The 16054-nt window shown below is 39.4% G+C and overlaps 1 protein-coding gene across 3 annotated transcripts in view; it reads left to right on the top strand.

Annotated features, from left to right (window-relative positions):
* The window catches only part of whrna (whirlin a), a 139800-nt gene that overhangs the window by 54911 nt on the left and 68835 nt on the right, over window positions 1-16054 (top strand). For all 3 annotated transcript variants that reach the window (XR_010924608.1, XM_067573883.1, XM_067573884.1), the window contains exons 2-3: window positions 5658-5876; window positions 10388-10513. Coding sequence is in view for 2 of the 3 variants with exons in the window: in XM_067573883.1 (XP_067429984.1) it covers window positions 5658-5876; window positions 10388-10513 (345 nt within the window). In the remaining variant the exon portion in view is untranslated. The remainder of the gene's footprint in view (window positions 1-5657; window positions 5877-10387; window positions 10514-16054) is intronic.

Below are 16054 nucleotides of genomic sequence, written 5' to 3'. Positions count from 1 at the left end.
TGTTAAACCCGCTGCCCTTCCTCCATCGCCTCCATTACCCTCCATCTTTCCTTTTTCTCCTTGTCTGTCATGTTGCCCTGACTCCCTGCGCTCTTGCTTCCCATTGCATCTAAACACTGCTCATTTTGACTTCTTCCTTCATTTCCTCTAAATGCAGTTAAATTTCTCAGACCAGCACACACCATCATGGAGCCTGTTTGGAATAATCAATCAAAGTGATGCTCTGTAGCTGGTTGGGAAAGTGTCTAAGAGAGACGCCGGTGTCCATGGATCAAACAATCACCAAAATAAAGAACCACACCAGTAATCTCTCTCTAATATCTACGTGAGAATGTGGATGCTGCAATGCCATTAAAACTTTTTCAGTTCAATTTGTAAAGATCTATATCATCATCCTCCCACAGAAATTTCAATGCTGCTCTAAAACAACTAATTATAACTGTGGCCCAATTCCATAATAATAGTGTACAGTTTATCCTGCATACTTGTGTTTTCTTACATAAATTATACAGGTTTTTCTATTAGTATACAAGTTAATATATTTTACTGCTTTGTACCAACAGGAAGCCTTAATCAAACTGTGGCTTTGAAACAGCACCACCAATTAAACTTCCATATATAATACTTTAGTTTTTGTATTCTGAGATCTCCTTGAAGCTGTCTCATCACCTTCCACATTCACATTTTTTTTAACCTTATCTTCCCTCTTTGCTATATGTGCGATATGTTCAATCTGCAAATGATGCCATCCTGATTGCATTTCGTTTCGTTTTCGACCCCCTGGTGATGTCTGGTGGCTCAGAGACATGTGACACATGTCTTGTGCTGGTGATGTGTGTTGTTCCAACAAGGAGATGGGCTTTGTCAAAAATCTTGGCACCATAGTGTCAAAATCTTGACACAGTTTCAAAATCTTGACACAATAATAAAATCATGGAGACACGCAATTTGCTTTCTCGACTTCACGCTGTGGGTTTTTTGTGTGCCTCTCTCTTTCTCTCTCTCTTTGAATAAAGGCTACTAGCAGCGTGTGTTGCAGAACTTATCTCCTCTATACTTTTATCTACAGTTCTGCATTGATGCGGTCCGTCAAGAGGGGAGGAGGTGAAAGAGGGAGGGAGTGATGACAGGCATTTTGGTCCAGTCAGTGATCTCCACTGCTGACAGGGTTTTGTTGTCACAGAATTGAAGTTATTATCTCTCAGCACAAATCAGGATCGTGAAATTGATTCAGCTAGATTGTCATGCTCAAGGAGACGTACCTCCTCTGAAATCCACAGCACGCTGACAAGTAATAATTTGAATTGTTGCTTGTAGCATAGGCATTTCAACAGATGCATTTAGTAGTTTTCTTGCAAGTATTGTAGGAAGAAGACAGATGAAAGAAGACTAATGTGAGGGTTAGATGTATTTGTGGCTCAATAAAGGAGAGAATGGAGGGATATTGTGTTCGGTAACAGCATTCACTTGGATTCCTGAGGGACACAGAGCTACCCCAAGAAGTCATTTCACCAACCTTGCATACAGAGTAAGCAGGAAATGACTACTGGAGATTCATCATGATGTAGCCTCTTAGATTTATTTTGCACTGCATTTTTCATTGAATACTTAAAAAACAGCATGAAACATGTATGTGTAGGTGTGGACAGTAGGCACATGTCCCTACCAATATTGTTGCTGAATTGTCCCTACTGATATTTTTACCGATCTCAAACAATCTAGCTGTTTTAACTGCACATAATGTTAATGGGAAGATCTCTGTAGAGTTGCCAGGTTTCTGTGTTTTCTGCAAAAAAGTGCGCTATTATGATAAAGAGTGAGAGAGCAGGATATGGGGGATACTCAACCTGATGATCTGGCAACCCTCAACTTCAAGCTGTGCACATTGTTGACTAGCAGCAGCCTGGCAGCGGCAGCAGCAGCAGCAGCAGCAGCAGCAGCAGCAGCAGCAGCAGCAGCAGCAGCAGCAGCAGCAGCAGCAGCAGCAGCAGCAGTAGTAGTGGAGTCGGTGAGGTGGAGAATCTGAAGAGGTTCATGTTTATAGTTTAAATGATCCAGATGTCACAGAATTGAAAACAACTTCACAGGATAAAACTAAGATCATTTGATATTATATTTAATTTCAGGCTTTAGGTGTTGTTAGTTAATTTGTGATTGTTGCTCAGACATGCTGTTTAATTAAACAACTTCATTACTGTTGGTGAAAAATCCTCCCAAATGCAACATCTAGTCCTTTTGAAAGAAGAACCAAAGTGTCAGTAACAGTCTTATTACTTAATTAATAAGAATGTTCTGTAATTAGTCCAAACATTAATCTTTGAAATTAGTGGGAGAAATATTTAGTATTTAATGCCTTATCTCCCCCTTTCCATGAGTGCATCAAGAGCAGAGTTATTATTGCATATGAACATTATTTATAAGCTAAATTAGCAATAGCTTGTCCAACTGATTCCTTTGTGACTGTCAGTCATCATTTCATTATTAATATCCTGTCAGCAGCAGCACAGAGACGCACAGACAGGTGAGCCGCAGCCTCTCAGGTGAGCTCTGATGTCGTAGTGAAAGATCTAGCCAGAAGTTCAGGATAATACAATTAAAAGTTTTGGAGATGATTTTAAAGATAGGTTTGAGCATCACTGATTCTGAATTATGAAACTCTTGAGTGGATAGAGTGATAGAGAGCAAGTACACATACACAATGATTTTGCCCATTCAACAAAAAATATCCCTACCAAAATTAAAGGGGCCATATTATCCCCTTTTTCCACAAGTTAACACAGTTCCCTGGGGTCTTAATAAAATGTCTCTGACTTTCTTTGGTTAAAATACCACAAGGATCAAGCATCACAGCAGCCTTCTCATCTGGTGTAAACAGCCCTGTTCAGAACAGCTGTTTTGAGTGCACCCCACTCTTTTTTGCGGGGTGTGCTAGCTACCATGGCAACTGTTGAGCATGAAACCCGGAGAAATATGGTTGCCAGAGAAAACAGCGGTGCCAATGAGCAGTGCAGCAAACACACCTTCTGTTACTCGCGCGACATTGACTGTGTCATTTGCATTTATTCGCCCCAAACTGCCAGCTAGTCCCCAACCAGCGCGGTGATGTTACTGAAGCTCAGCCTGAATGAACCCAAAATAAACTTAGATTTTGCTGTGGTCTAATTGAAATAAATGGATGCCGAAATAACTGCATCATGATGCCGATTTCTAAAAAGTCTGAATTCATGCTGTCAGGTCTGTCTGCAAGATGACAAGCAAACAACTTTTAAAATGCTTGTCTTCTCAATGGAGTTCAGATCAATCAGAGCCGTACTAACATTGTAGCTGTTCCATCCACACTCTAATGTCATCTAAAGGCATAAATATGGCAGCGGCGTTATTGTTTATACACACAGATATCTACTTTAAGATTATATAAACTCACCAGCATTTAAGATGTTTATTATTGATGACAGCAGCTGAGGCGGTGTGTGAGAAGCGAGTATGAAGATGAATCCACTTAATCCCAAAGGTTTAAAAAATAAACTCCTTCCACCGGTAAACTGCTCTGGATTAGAGAAGAATCGGGTGTTTATTCCTCCAGATGATGAGACAGCAGCAGCAACACAGGACTCTTCGGTTCTGCTCCCCGGCTCTCTCCTCTAGAGCTGGACGATGCTCAGCAGCCATCTGTCAGCTAGCAGCGGCTCTGTCCCTCGGTCCAGCCCTGCGATACGCACACATTTTACGCCCTTAGCCTAGCTTAGCTTAGTTTAGTTTAGCCAGGTCTTGGCTGACGTTTGTGAGAAAAACATGGCAGACCTCAGGAAATTTAGTAGTTGGAGACTCAGATAGAGGCATGGATGGGGGGGGGCAGTACAATTTCAATGAAGGCCCAAATGATGTAAGAGGGGGCATCAAATCTGAATGGCCTGTTGAATCACAAGAGTACAGAGCAAGCCAGCCCACACCAAACTGGCTGGGATGTTTTATTTCCAAGTTTGTGCATGAATAAGCACAGCAGAGACCCAAATATATACACACAAGCACTGAAAAAGTGTTTTTCATTATAAGGCCCCTTTAAAACCAAACCTATGCCCTTGTATGTATGAAACATTACATATGGGACATTACACAGCAGAAATACATAAGGCTGTACAATGCACCTGCAACAACAACAATAATAATAATAATAATATATTTAATTTGTACTGGACTTTTCATTCATAGTGAAAGTCAAGGTACACCAATAGTTAATATTTCTCTCAAACGTAACATTAATTCAAGCAATTGACAGCTATGAATATATTTAGCATAGAGAGAGTTTTAAATGGAGAGAGAACAAGGACATTTTCATCAAGTAGAAATGACAACACAATGTGTTTGTGGTTTTCAGGGATGTCAAGCGATGACTGATCACCTAAAATCAAATCAGTAAGCATTTAGGTTTGATTTTATCCAACAGAAGGTCAAGAATGTCCAGAATGTAGCTTGTATTTCAAGTCTCTCTGCAGTCTGAGCTGTGAGGGGTGCATTTTCATTTGAAGCATAGATTTAATCACGTTCAACATTAGTATTGTACATTAGTAAGTGTGCACCAAGTCACCCTTCGTGTTTGCTGGTTATTCATGTACAGGATGTCAAGGCAGCTGTGGTGATATCTTACCTATTTGCAGATGATGTTTTTTTTTTTTATCAGATTGTGATATCTGATGTTCCTTGGCTGCAGTAACGGAGGCTTTTTACTTTCCCAGAGTGGTGAGAAGAGAGCTCTAAACCTTTCGATTGGTTCTATCCCGCGACAGTGCTCATGAGATTTTGGTAAAGACTGAAGGAATGAGATTGCTGATAGAAGTGGCTGGAGATGGAGCTATAAATAGTTACTGGGTAAAAAGATGCCTTGCCTATGCATTCTATTGCAACTAAGGCCCCGACATGGAGGAATAATTTTGATTTGATATGTCTGTAGTCTATAACACACATTGATGGTCGCAAAATGAAGCCTTTCCATATAGAGACCTTTCCTGTGCTTTCAAAACTCATGAAGTGGTTGCTGCAGGAGTAAACTGTCTGTTTGTGATGTCAGTTTTGAAATCAGGAGTGTTCGTGATCATTTTTAGTCTGAAAACAGAGGTCCTCTTTGTGTTTCTGCTGCAGAAAGATGGTTTGAGCATTAAGACCTTCAGCCCTGTTCAGTCTGATTTCTCCAGACCACCGGGCACATGGGAATATATTGATCTGCGGAGGGATTGCACATACAGCAAGCTATCAGAAGGCAATGAGGCACAGCCAACAGCAATTTTCAGTAGAAATGTATTTGTTGTGTGTGTGTGTGTGTGTGTATGTAGGTAGGTGTTTGGTCATTTGGGGTTTGGATGGTGGAGAAGCATCGCAAAAATGGATTGTTTCTATGTAATCTTTAATTTTCTCCTAAATATCCCTTTCAGCCTTTTTATGTGTTGTGTCTCACTTCAATATTCACTGCTGCAACCACACGGTGTGTCTGGGCCCATGCATGTATGTGTGTGGGTGTATGCTATGGCTTTATAAAATAAGATAAAATTGATTGACATGTGGATTTGTGTGTACTCACATGTTCTGAGAATAGAAAAATGTTTTACTTGTGTTTAACGTGGGCTGAATCTCTCCTCTCCTCTCCTCTCCTCTCCTCTCCTCAGGTGCTGAAGGGCAGTAAAAAGCTTTGTCTTTCTGTACGTTCAGTCGGCCGGATTCCAGGCGGCTATGTCACCAACCATGTTTATACCTGGGTTGACCCTCAGGGTCGGAGTGTGTCCCCTCCTCCTGACCTGCCTGAGCATCGGAGTGCCACCCTGAGAAGAACTGACAGCCAGCGACGCAGCAACATGCAGCTACTGCAGGACGGAGATGAAAAGAAGGTGAGACAAAACATCAGGGTGCTGGAATAATGGAGCAGCTTGTGTTTCGCCTCCATTTTTTTTTTTTTTTGCACAACAGTCAGTTGCCCCCTCTTATGAATAATACTATCAGGAGAACACAAGCAAATATTCTACTTTTGGATAACATATCCACAGATTGTTTATGATTATAATTTATAAGTTTAAATCATTTATAGATGACTCCGATATTAACTAATAAATAATTTCATACACTCAAAACATTTGACATTCCTTACATCCATTATGCACTTATAACAGTTTCTGCTTGCAAAAAAAAAGTTGCTTACAACATATTACTTACATGTATAATTTCTCAAATTTCTTTTAAACTTTGAAAATAAACACTGGAAAAATAAAATCAAATATTCATGAAGAATGTAAAATGGTAAGAATAAATTAAGCCATGCTAAAGTAAGCAACGAAATCTAAAACAGTTTGATCCATTAATCATAAATATTGTAACAAACATCCTTAAAAAGTCATTTCCAGCTTTCTCTAAGGGCATCAACTAAAATTTTGCTTCTGTAACCGGCGTCATGCTGTGAAGCGGCCTCGGGACTGAGAAAAGAATGATAACTCTTCTGTTCACATTCAGCCTAGTTATGGACACTTCTTCACTTTCTGATGGAGTTCAACAAGTCCTTTTCGCTGTGCTCTGCCTTTGACTCTGATCTCCACTTGACTTAACTCTATCATGGAACTCCTCACACTCCAACTCTGTGACTGCAGGGCCTGGTTTTGTGCATGACTTCATAATATTTTTTTTAATATGAACTTGAAGGAAGGGAAAAGCAATCATACAACTTTAGCTTCAGTCATTGCAGTCCATGAATGAATCAGAGAATAAAGTGAACATGAACTCTTGTTGAACTTGAACATTGACATTAACCATTTGTTCACCTGACTGGGCAAACACACAAAACGCAGGCTATCATCAGTCCTCGCTTTTGATGTTTAATCTGGCAGTTCTTGAAACACTAAATTTCTCCCAATCTACCCACCAGAGCCACATTCTTTATATATTTGAGAAAAAAAGGTCATGCATTTGTAGAATCATGCTGCAATTATATCTGCAGAGCCCAGTTTTAATGGCTGTTAAAGAACTTAGAGGGTCGGCAAGTCACGTTATTATCCGCTCCCAACATGTCCAACCGGGGTGACTTTGAGAGCAGCTGGGAAGAGCAAAAGCAAATTATAATAGTAAGACACAGTAATGGACAAAAAATGATGGATGCAGATTTTTTTTTCAGAAACTTAAACAATAACAGTAATTGGACCTTCAGTCCCACAAAACTCCAGCCTGTCAACACCTGATGACCTGCAGGGAAGGAGCTGTCAGAGCTGTTTAAAAGATTTATTACACTAGAACTTTCAATTTTTCATCACTTGAAAGCCAGGCATTAATCTTGCCAGCTTCAGCTCCGTCAGTGCAGACTGTAATTAGTGCCATGCAGATAACATTTAGAAAATATTAATCTAGTGTCAAGTAAATAGTTTCAGCTCCTTGCTCCTGTTTAAAAAGAAATTAATATCCATTTCTGGGTTTGAGGTGGAGGAGCTGTCTGAAATTTTCAGGTGGTTGCTGTTCAATCTGAGAGAAAAATCTGTCATCTGAACATTTTCAGTCCACTTTCTGTTGGAACAGTTTCCAGGAGCTTTGTAGTTTAGGGGTGACTAAAACGCTGCGTTATATAGGACACAGTGTCAAAGGTCAAAACTGCTGCTCCTATTTCTTTCCTGTGCTTTATGTAGCAGTAGCAGTATGTCTCTGGTGTTTGGGGGGTAAATTGCTAGAAACAAGGCTAGCTCAGGTAGCTTTTTAGCATGTAGTAATTGGCTATCATGAGGGGAAACGTCCTGTTTAGCTGTTCAAACATGCAGTGTTAATTTCACTCAATATGAACAATACACTTCAGGTGATTAAATGTCTATCCCAAACAAAGGCTCTATGAATGCCACCACAGATTCCATTGCTTACAAATCAGAGACATTAGACCGCTGGGGCTCCTTTTTAGAGAGAAAGAGCATATTTCATTAATTCCATGATAACAGCTGATGCCAGGGAACACTATGAACTATAAGAGCTTCTATGTGCTGCCAATAACAGAAGGATGAGTCAGATAATTAAGACTATTTTTCTATGTCCTGCATAAATGTCACAGAGAACATGAATGCCTCCATATTCCCACTCAGCAAAGGTTGCTGGCTTACCTCCAATATGCAGATAGTTGTTATTAAAAGAGAAGAGCTGCAGTGCCATATGCACTGAATGAAAGCAAGATTTCAGTGCCAGATGCCAAACCTACACCAGCAGGAATATAAGAGGGATGAAATTGACATTGTTTAATAGAGATATTTGCACAGCTTGCAGTCGCCAGAGTGCAACTGATTCCCCCTTTTCAATCTTGGCAAGAGACAGCTGTATTAGGATCACACCAAGTAATCAAAGCCTCATTGTGCTGGAGAAAAAACTCAATTTAAAGTTTGGCACTGCTAAGCTACCGCTAAACCTTTCCCAGTGGGCAGTATAAACTTAAATGTGGTCTCTTTTCTTTCCAAATGTATATTCTGAGGTGAGCTCATCCAAACAGCCAATAGCGAATGATAAATGAAGTACAAGACAAAGATGTTTTTTTACTTTTGATGTTAAGGTTGGGTAGGCACCTTTAAATGTCATTAAGAAGTATTGTGCAGTGCTTCATGGCAATTATAGTACTGTATAGGTATCAGTGCAGGTGAGAGAGGGGAACGTTTCAACTCTTAAGTTGAGGTGTGTGTGTTCCAGGTAAAGAATTAGAAATCATCAACCTGTAATGTTGTGTGCAATGAACACATATAGTATGAGAAGATTACCAAATTACCTAAAGCTAAAAGCTCAAGGGCCAAAACACCTATAGCTGCAGAGTTAAGGGACACCTCTGAGGAACTGACTGAACAAAGCATATCATACCTGCCATCACTACCAGTGGGATAGAATCAAACAAATCAACCCTTCATCAAACCCTACAGTTTCCCAAACAGACTGCAGAAAGGGTCAAACCAGTCAAAGGTTTCATAGATCAATGTATGTGACAGCAGCCTGGAGGTCAACTTATTACATTATGAGAGCCAATATGACCCTTGATAAAACTAGCATGATCACAGCAAATAATACAATCTAAAGATCTATAAATGTTAGTAATTTAGTACTAAAATAAGTTAATCAAGTCAATATAAAGATTAGTTTTAACACAGAATTTGAAAATATTAACAGATTGATCGGCTTTCACATTGTTAAATAAATTGCAATGGAAATGAAACCATTAGAGCTAACAAACTGTGTACGTGTTGAAGCTGAAGATCTCCAAAATGTAAGAATTGTGATGTGATGCCTCTCGGTCCAGGTCCTCGTCTGCATGCCGAGTGCTGTTGCTCTAGTCCTACCTCCTGCTTGTTGGACTCACTGTCATTGAGATGTGTCAGGTCCACTCTACCGTTAAATGCATCACATCTTGATTTGTGAAGTTATGTCTGATGTGTGCAGAATGCAGAAGAATAGGAGTGGGAGGTTGCATTGATCTGTGTTGTTTGGTTATATCTTCACCGCTTAATCATAACTTTGCAGATACTGAGAGTGAAGTTGACTTTTTGTTTGATTCAGGCATTGCCACCTAAGCTAAATTTTTAATTGCCATCTTTCATTGACATGCTGCACATGCTGTACATGACAACATGAAAACTTGTTCTGCTTTAAAACAAGTGAAATAATCTGGCGTTGCTGTCCACCTGTGTCCACATAATTTATTAGAATTTCATTTAATTCAAGACGTTTGTTTAAAGAGGTTGAATTTTAAACCAGTAAACTCATTTTGCTCTAATTTCTGTCGTTTTTCCAGGTCAGAAATGACTGACTAAATACAGTAAAAGATTAAATTACTTTTTTAAATAGACAGTATTACAAATGCAGTAAGTAGATTAATCATTTTGGTACAGTCATGTATTTCCTGTAGGTATAATTAACTCTCTGCACCAGTATGTTAATAGCAGAGATATCTTGTAACTATCCAATATTTTCAGTTGGTGGATTATTCCTTCAAACAGCATCAGATATTGTCCGCACTGCTTATCAGGGGGAGTGGTACAGACGAGCCCTGTAAATAAACCGATTGACCAATTCAAACAGTCATTCCTCCAATCAAAACAGATTCTGCCTCCTCATTACTGGCTCTGAGTCACCACATTGAAGTAGCTCCTGAAACTCTTTATTTTTGCCTGCAAATCCCGGCTCAGAGCAAAGCTGTCATTTCCTCTATGCATTGTGTTCCACATCCCTTTCATTGTGAACAGCCCGACACCGCAGGCAGATCTGGCAGCGCGTCAGGCGACACAATTGAGACTGCAAAATGCCATTTAAAATGTTGATATTTAAGAAGTGTCTGTTTCACACCGTTTCAGATATTTAACCCCTTGCTTCTGCCTTCTTTATCTATTTCTCTGTCCGTCTTTAATAGGTCAACTTGGTTCTGGACGACGGCCGGTCTCTGGGTCTAATGATCCGGGGGGGAGCTGAATATGCTTTGGGTATTTACATCACGGGAGTGGACCAGGGATCAGCAGCAGAGTGTGGAGGACTCAAGGTATCACTTCAATCTATCTTTTCACTCGCTGTCTCCCACACACTCTCACTTTGAAGATGGATAAGGATAGATAAGGATTTAGTTATTGGCATGATTTGCTCTTTGTTGGTGTGCTTGCAGGGGAATGCACACTCTAGCTCTCTTCCATAATTGGCCTATTATTCCTCTTTTTCTGAGGCATCTCACACAGTTTTGGTGCCAAATACATGTATGATATATCAAAATATGAGTCTCATTATATTACTTTTGGTTGCATGTCATCTTATAACTTTTGCAAAATTAGCATAAATCTTGTTTTTTTTCAGGACCATTTAGATTGTCATATGCCCTTAATACCCTATCAACCTATCAAGGCTTGCATAGAACAAACAGCAACATCCTAGCAGCCGCTAAGCAACTGCATCAAACACACAAAGAAACCACAGAGGAACCCCCTACAGGTCACTTCAAAAACAACCAAACACAATGAGCTACTACTCCAAACCCCTCTGCTTCCACTCTCTAATTCTCTAGCAGTCACCTAGTAACATCCCAGTAACATCCCCTAGTTACCACCTTTCAACATATTGTCAACTAACTACCATGTTATTAGCAATAAAATAGGAGCTTTTAAACTAATTCAGCATGCATTATAATTTTTTATTTTACAAAAGTATTGTTTCCTGACAAGAAAATCTTTCCTTTCATCTGCTCTCCTTATAAGGAAGTCAGGTTCAAGTACAGAGCATGCAATGAATTAAAAGTGCCAAACAGCCATCGGTGTTCAGGGTGTATTAGCACTGGATCTATCCATGATTAGATCTCTCCAACCGGTGGGACAGCCCTTAGTCTTAGTTGGATCAGATTTGCACTTCACGCCTACTGTTTGTTCTGTCTAGAATACAGACATCTCAGACTGGTAGTGAAATTTCCTGTTTCCTGATTCTGTCACAGTGACATGACAACAGAGGGAAAGTTATTCCGATATGCCACTTTCTTTGATGTATACACTCACATTTCCTACTACTTTAGGCTATTCTTTGCCAACCTGCTGTTCCTCTTTTTCTTCGCCATATGGGATGCCAAAAATAATTGCTTTAAGGGGTTTGAACAAATTAGAAAGTAACATATGCTATTTTCTTTGATACGCTGTGCTGTGACTCTACTCCCTACATTTTTGCAAGTTTATTTGTATTGATATTTTCAGACAAAAGGAGTGGGTTGACATAGGTAACATTATTGTTGTCTCTTTCAGTGACATATGTAATGGGTTACATCATAGACACATACAGTACATTTCAGTTTTTCCAGTATTTTACATATTAATCATATTAAAGTTTTAATGTAAGGGTCAGTTTCTCCATATACAATAGCTGTCAATACTATATAATAGATAAAAATAATGTAAAATAATGTTGAAGTAAAACAGCTCAGAGATGACCACTTAAAACTGAGATTTTTATCAACTTCACCTCTGTGACAAATGCTTTTATTCCTTGTGAGAGTTGGTGGCAAGGAAAGGAATGAATGAATGATTTAATGAATGAATGAGTGAGTGAATGAATGAATGACTTTCATAACATGAGTAATTAACCGGGAAGGTATTTTGGCATGGGGGTGTTATTAGACATTGTAACAAAATCACAGTCTTTGAAAAACAATTTATTTCAGTGCCCTTTAGGGAAAGAAAAACTCAATAGCTCTCCACACAAAACCTCTTCTGTTGTTGTTTAAATGATAACATTAAGGCAATAGCAAACACAACTTTTTAGTTCACTAACATACATGTTAACACATCTCACATATACTGTAGAGGCTTGTTTCAAATTGCAGGTGCAGGATAGATGTACGTATTAGACATTTTTAGGCAGTAAAGTATCCATCCTTAGAGTGCACTGCTTTGTCTGGTTTGCTTACATACGTGTGTTTGTCATGGTGACATGGCAACAGAAGGAGAGTGAGGATGTCTCCCCGAGCTCCTCATCTCATGCCTGTTAGTTATCAGCACGTCAACCAGCCAATTACACAGATACCTATTAGAAGGCCCACACAGGTGCACACACACTGAGCACAGCATCTTGATGTGGAGTGTTGTTAGCGACTAGAAAGGCATCTTATTAAAAAGGATGGAAAGAAAACACAGGAGGTAGAAAAGGCTTTAATATCCTGTGATATGACATGTGCTTGTCTTGCCTTTTTTCTGTTTCTGCTCTTCTGCTGTTTTTTTTTTCCCCCCCGCAAGTTCTTTTCTTTATTTCATATGTATGAACTATTTAACACTGCTTCTTATGCTGAGCTGCGGTGTGCTTTTGAGGAATGTGTTTCGGAAAGTGTCAAACCTGAGTCTTTAGAGCTTAGACACCCCCACCTCCCCCCTCACCCCTCCTTTTCTGTTTTGGTGCCTCGTAGCTCGGTATTTGATGTGGAATTTCATCATTTGTAAACACTGGAAAAAAAAATACAAGGTAATGCAGCTTCCAGTGCAAGAAAGCATATCCAAACAGGCCAGTGTTCAGTGTAAGAAGCGAAGATTTAAATAGAGCACATTTTCCTGTCTGGTGTGATGTGTTTCAGCAATGCTTTTGTTGATTTGGTGAGATGCTTCGGTACACACCTGGCTTTACCCGCAGGGCCAGATGCTGTTCACTGTCTCAACAGAATGAGAGGGAGGTTTGAGAGAGAGAAGGAGAGAGAGCGCAGACGTTGACAACTTCCCACATTCGGGCAGAGACATATTTTGTACTTAGTGTGCACACACTCACTCAGGTAGGCAGGAAATAGGTGAGAGAGACATAAATATTGAATAATAATACTCAGAAAAATCTCAGGTCATGGTATTTAACGTCTAGCTGAACTGTCCATTAATATGGATCTGGAGTATACCTGTAGAATATCTCTAAGGAGCTAATTATTCAAAATAACTCTCCCTGTTGACATCAGCAGCGAAGGTGTTTAACTGGTGTTTCTGGCATTGTTTGCGCCCCAAGACAAGATCATTAAACAATGTGTCTTGTAAACAATGTTCTTCCGGATATTTAGAAAATACACAGGACTTGATATTTAGTGGATGTGAATATAAGCAATTGTATTCAGTAAAATCCTCTATGAAGTTGTTGTTGGCAACCTCAGTCAAGCTATTGATTCCCACTTTGGCCTTCTCGGTTGATGTTGGCGTGGTGATTGTTGTGCTTTGTTATTCTACAGTACCTGTTAATGAGAAATAATTGCATGCAAGTGGAAGAGATGGCTGCATATTATTTTGCAATTACTTCAATGTAAAATGGAAAGAACATTTAAGGGAATGTAATTAAGTTTCAAGCCGTCAGTTTGCCTTGTTACTGAAATAGTCAGTTGGGAATTTGGAGAACAGAACCGACCCTGTTTAATCAGCTGTATTTTCTAATCAAAACTAGATTTTTGGAAAATGTGTACAACATTAAAGTGATGTCAGTGTTGATTAATTCATGCCTTGTTGTCAGTGTTTTTATATCTGCATTAAATGGCAACACTGATAACATTTGGACGATGAGCCTCTTGCTGCACGGTGGTCTATAGTGTTTGATCATCCTGAGCTATGCGGCTTGTGTGCAGTCGGATCCCTGCATGGTCATACATTCTTTAACAAAATTAGCATTAACCCAGTACTGTGGCACCAAAGCCTACTTGAGCCTGCATCCTCACCAGACAGTGAAACAAGTGAGTAACATCAATATGTTAACATCCTCACAATGACAATGCTAACATGCAGATGTTAATCAGGTTCAATTTTTTACCATGTTCACCAAAGTGGTGGACTGACTGAATGACCAACTCTCCAACAGAGCCATTCAGGCTAAAAATATCACATATTACACCTTCATTGAGACTTATTTTAAAGCAGAAACTTTTCAAATAAGGTACAGTGCTGCATCTCATCAAGCTGATGGATGTCTGGACATAATCTTGTCAAAACAAAATAGGTACCATGTGTTCTTTTAAAATCCTGAAAAAGACATTTGATTTGCTGTGAGGCAGAAAACTAGCTCTGAAATGTTTTGTCGAATAATCAATTACTCAATTTTTGACTAGATATGTTTTTGTTTGAAAGTATAAGAAATATATAAGGAGTATAAAGAGCATATGACACCTCCTGAACCTTTCTAGCTGAGCTTCATGAACAGGAGGAATGGCTCGTGTACAGGTTTTACTTTGCAGTTAAGACTTTGACATTGTAATAACCTGAGAATAAATAAATGTGATAATTATTCACCTTCAATATAAATGACTTTTTTCATATTCTTAAGTTAACTTTTTTCTTATCACAAAAAGAGCCAAGAAGCTGAGCCTGAATTTATGTGTTCTTTGTGAGATAGCTCAGAGGGCACCGTTGTGCACCCTGAATAGTGTCAGGGCAGAGACTCATACAGGCTTAAGACGTCTCTGATTGTCAGTCCTCAGTGGGAGAAGACGTTTCCTAACCCTACAGTAGACTGTCTTCACACTCTGCTTCTTGGTTTTCATCTAGCTTGGATGATTATGGTAGATGGCTTATATGGCTTCAAGGCTTCTGTGATCATCACACTGCCAAGATGCCACTGCCTCGATCTTCAGTCTCAGAGAAAATGTTACTTCATCGCTTTGCTTGCCTGCCGCTTCCCCTTTCAACAGGAAGCCTCATAAAACCTGTTTTTAAAATGTTATTTAATAGTATGTAGCAGTAATGTGGCTTTGTAGTGAGGAGGGATGTTAATGGATGTTGAAAATAATTGCAAAGACTGACCATCTTACCAATTAAGGTCCACATTCAGATGTGTGTGATAATGCATTTGAATATATGCATGTGTAAGTTTGGATGAATGCAGGCTGTAGTTATTTGTGTTGTTAAGTGACAGGACAGACTTTGACTAGTTACTAATTTCCCCCAAATTGCACCTCTTCCCACTCACCACACTCAAAAGGGGGAGAAAGGTCAACCCTGCCCAGTGCCCTTTTGTTGACATCTGCCTGGCTTGGTTTAATTTGATTAACGCAGAGGGAAAAAGGTCATGTCTATGGTGACGTCAACACAGTGACACACATAAAAGTAAGAGGAGAGGCAACTGGGCGCTATTGAAAGTCTGTAAGAAGTATTCAAGTGCTGCTATTTCATATTGTTGTAGGTTCATCAAGCATTTGGTAAATTCATAATTAAAGAGGTTTTGTTTAAGTCAGCAAGTAAGAATATATGTATTCAGACCCACTTTCTCATTGTTTGCCTTTTACTCAAATGTAAATACACACATATAAGCTGTGTACACACACAGGCTGTGTCTAAGTGAATAAAGAGAGCCCCAAACACGTAGATGGATTAAGGCCAAGTATTTTCAATTTGCACAGGGGTGATTTTCCATCCTCTCTGATGATAAAGCAATCCTGCTGAAAGAGCATAAAACAAATCAGGACAAAAAAGGGACTTGGCGAGCAACAAGGTGCAGGTGTGTGTGTGTGTTATTCTCTTTAACCACAATGAATAGCTGAAAAGGTCTTGCTTGCTTTAGCCATCTAGACAATGGAGAAACATTATTGCAGCTTAATGAGTTTCAA

Source organism: Thunnus thynnus, chromosome 19, assembly GCF_963924715.1.
Source record: "Thunnus thynnus chromosome 19, fThuThy2.1, whole genome shotgun sequence".
NCBI lineage: Eukaryota > Metazoa > Chordata > Actinopteri > Scombriformes > Scombridae > Thunnus > Thunnus thynnus.
This window is presented reverse-complemented; position numbering and strand designations above follow the sequence as displayed.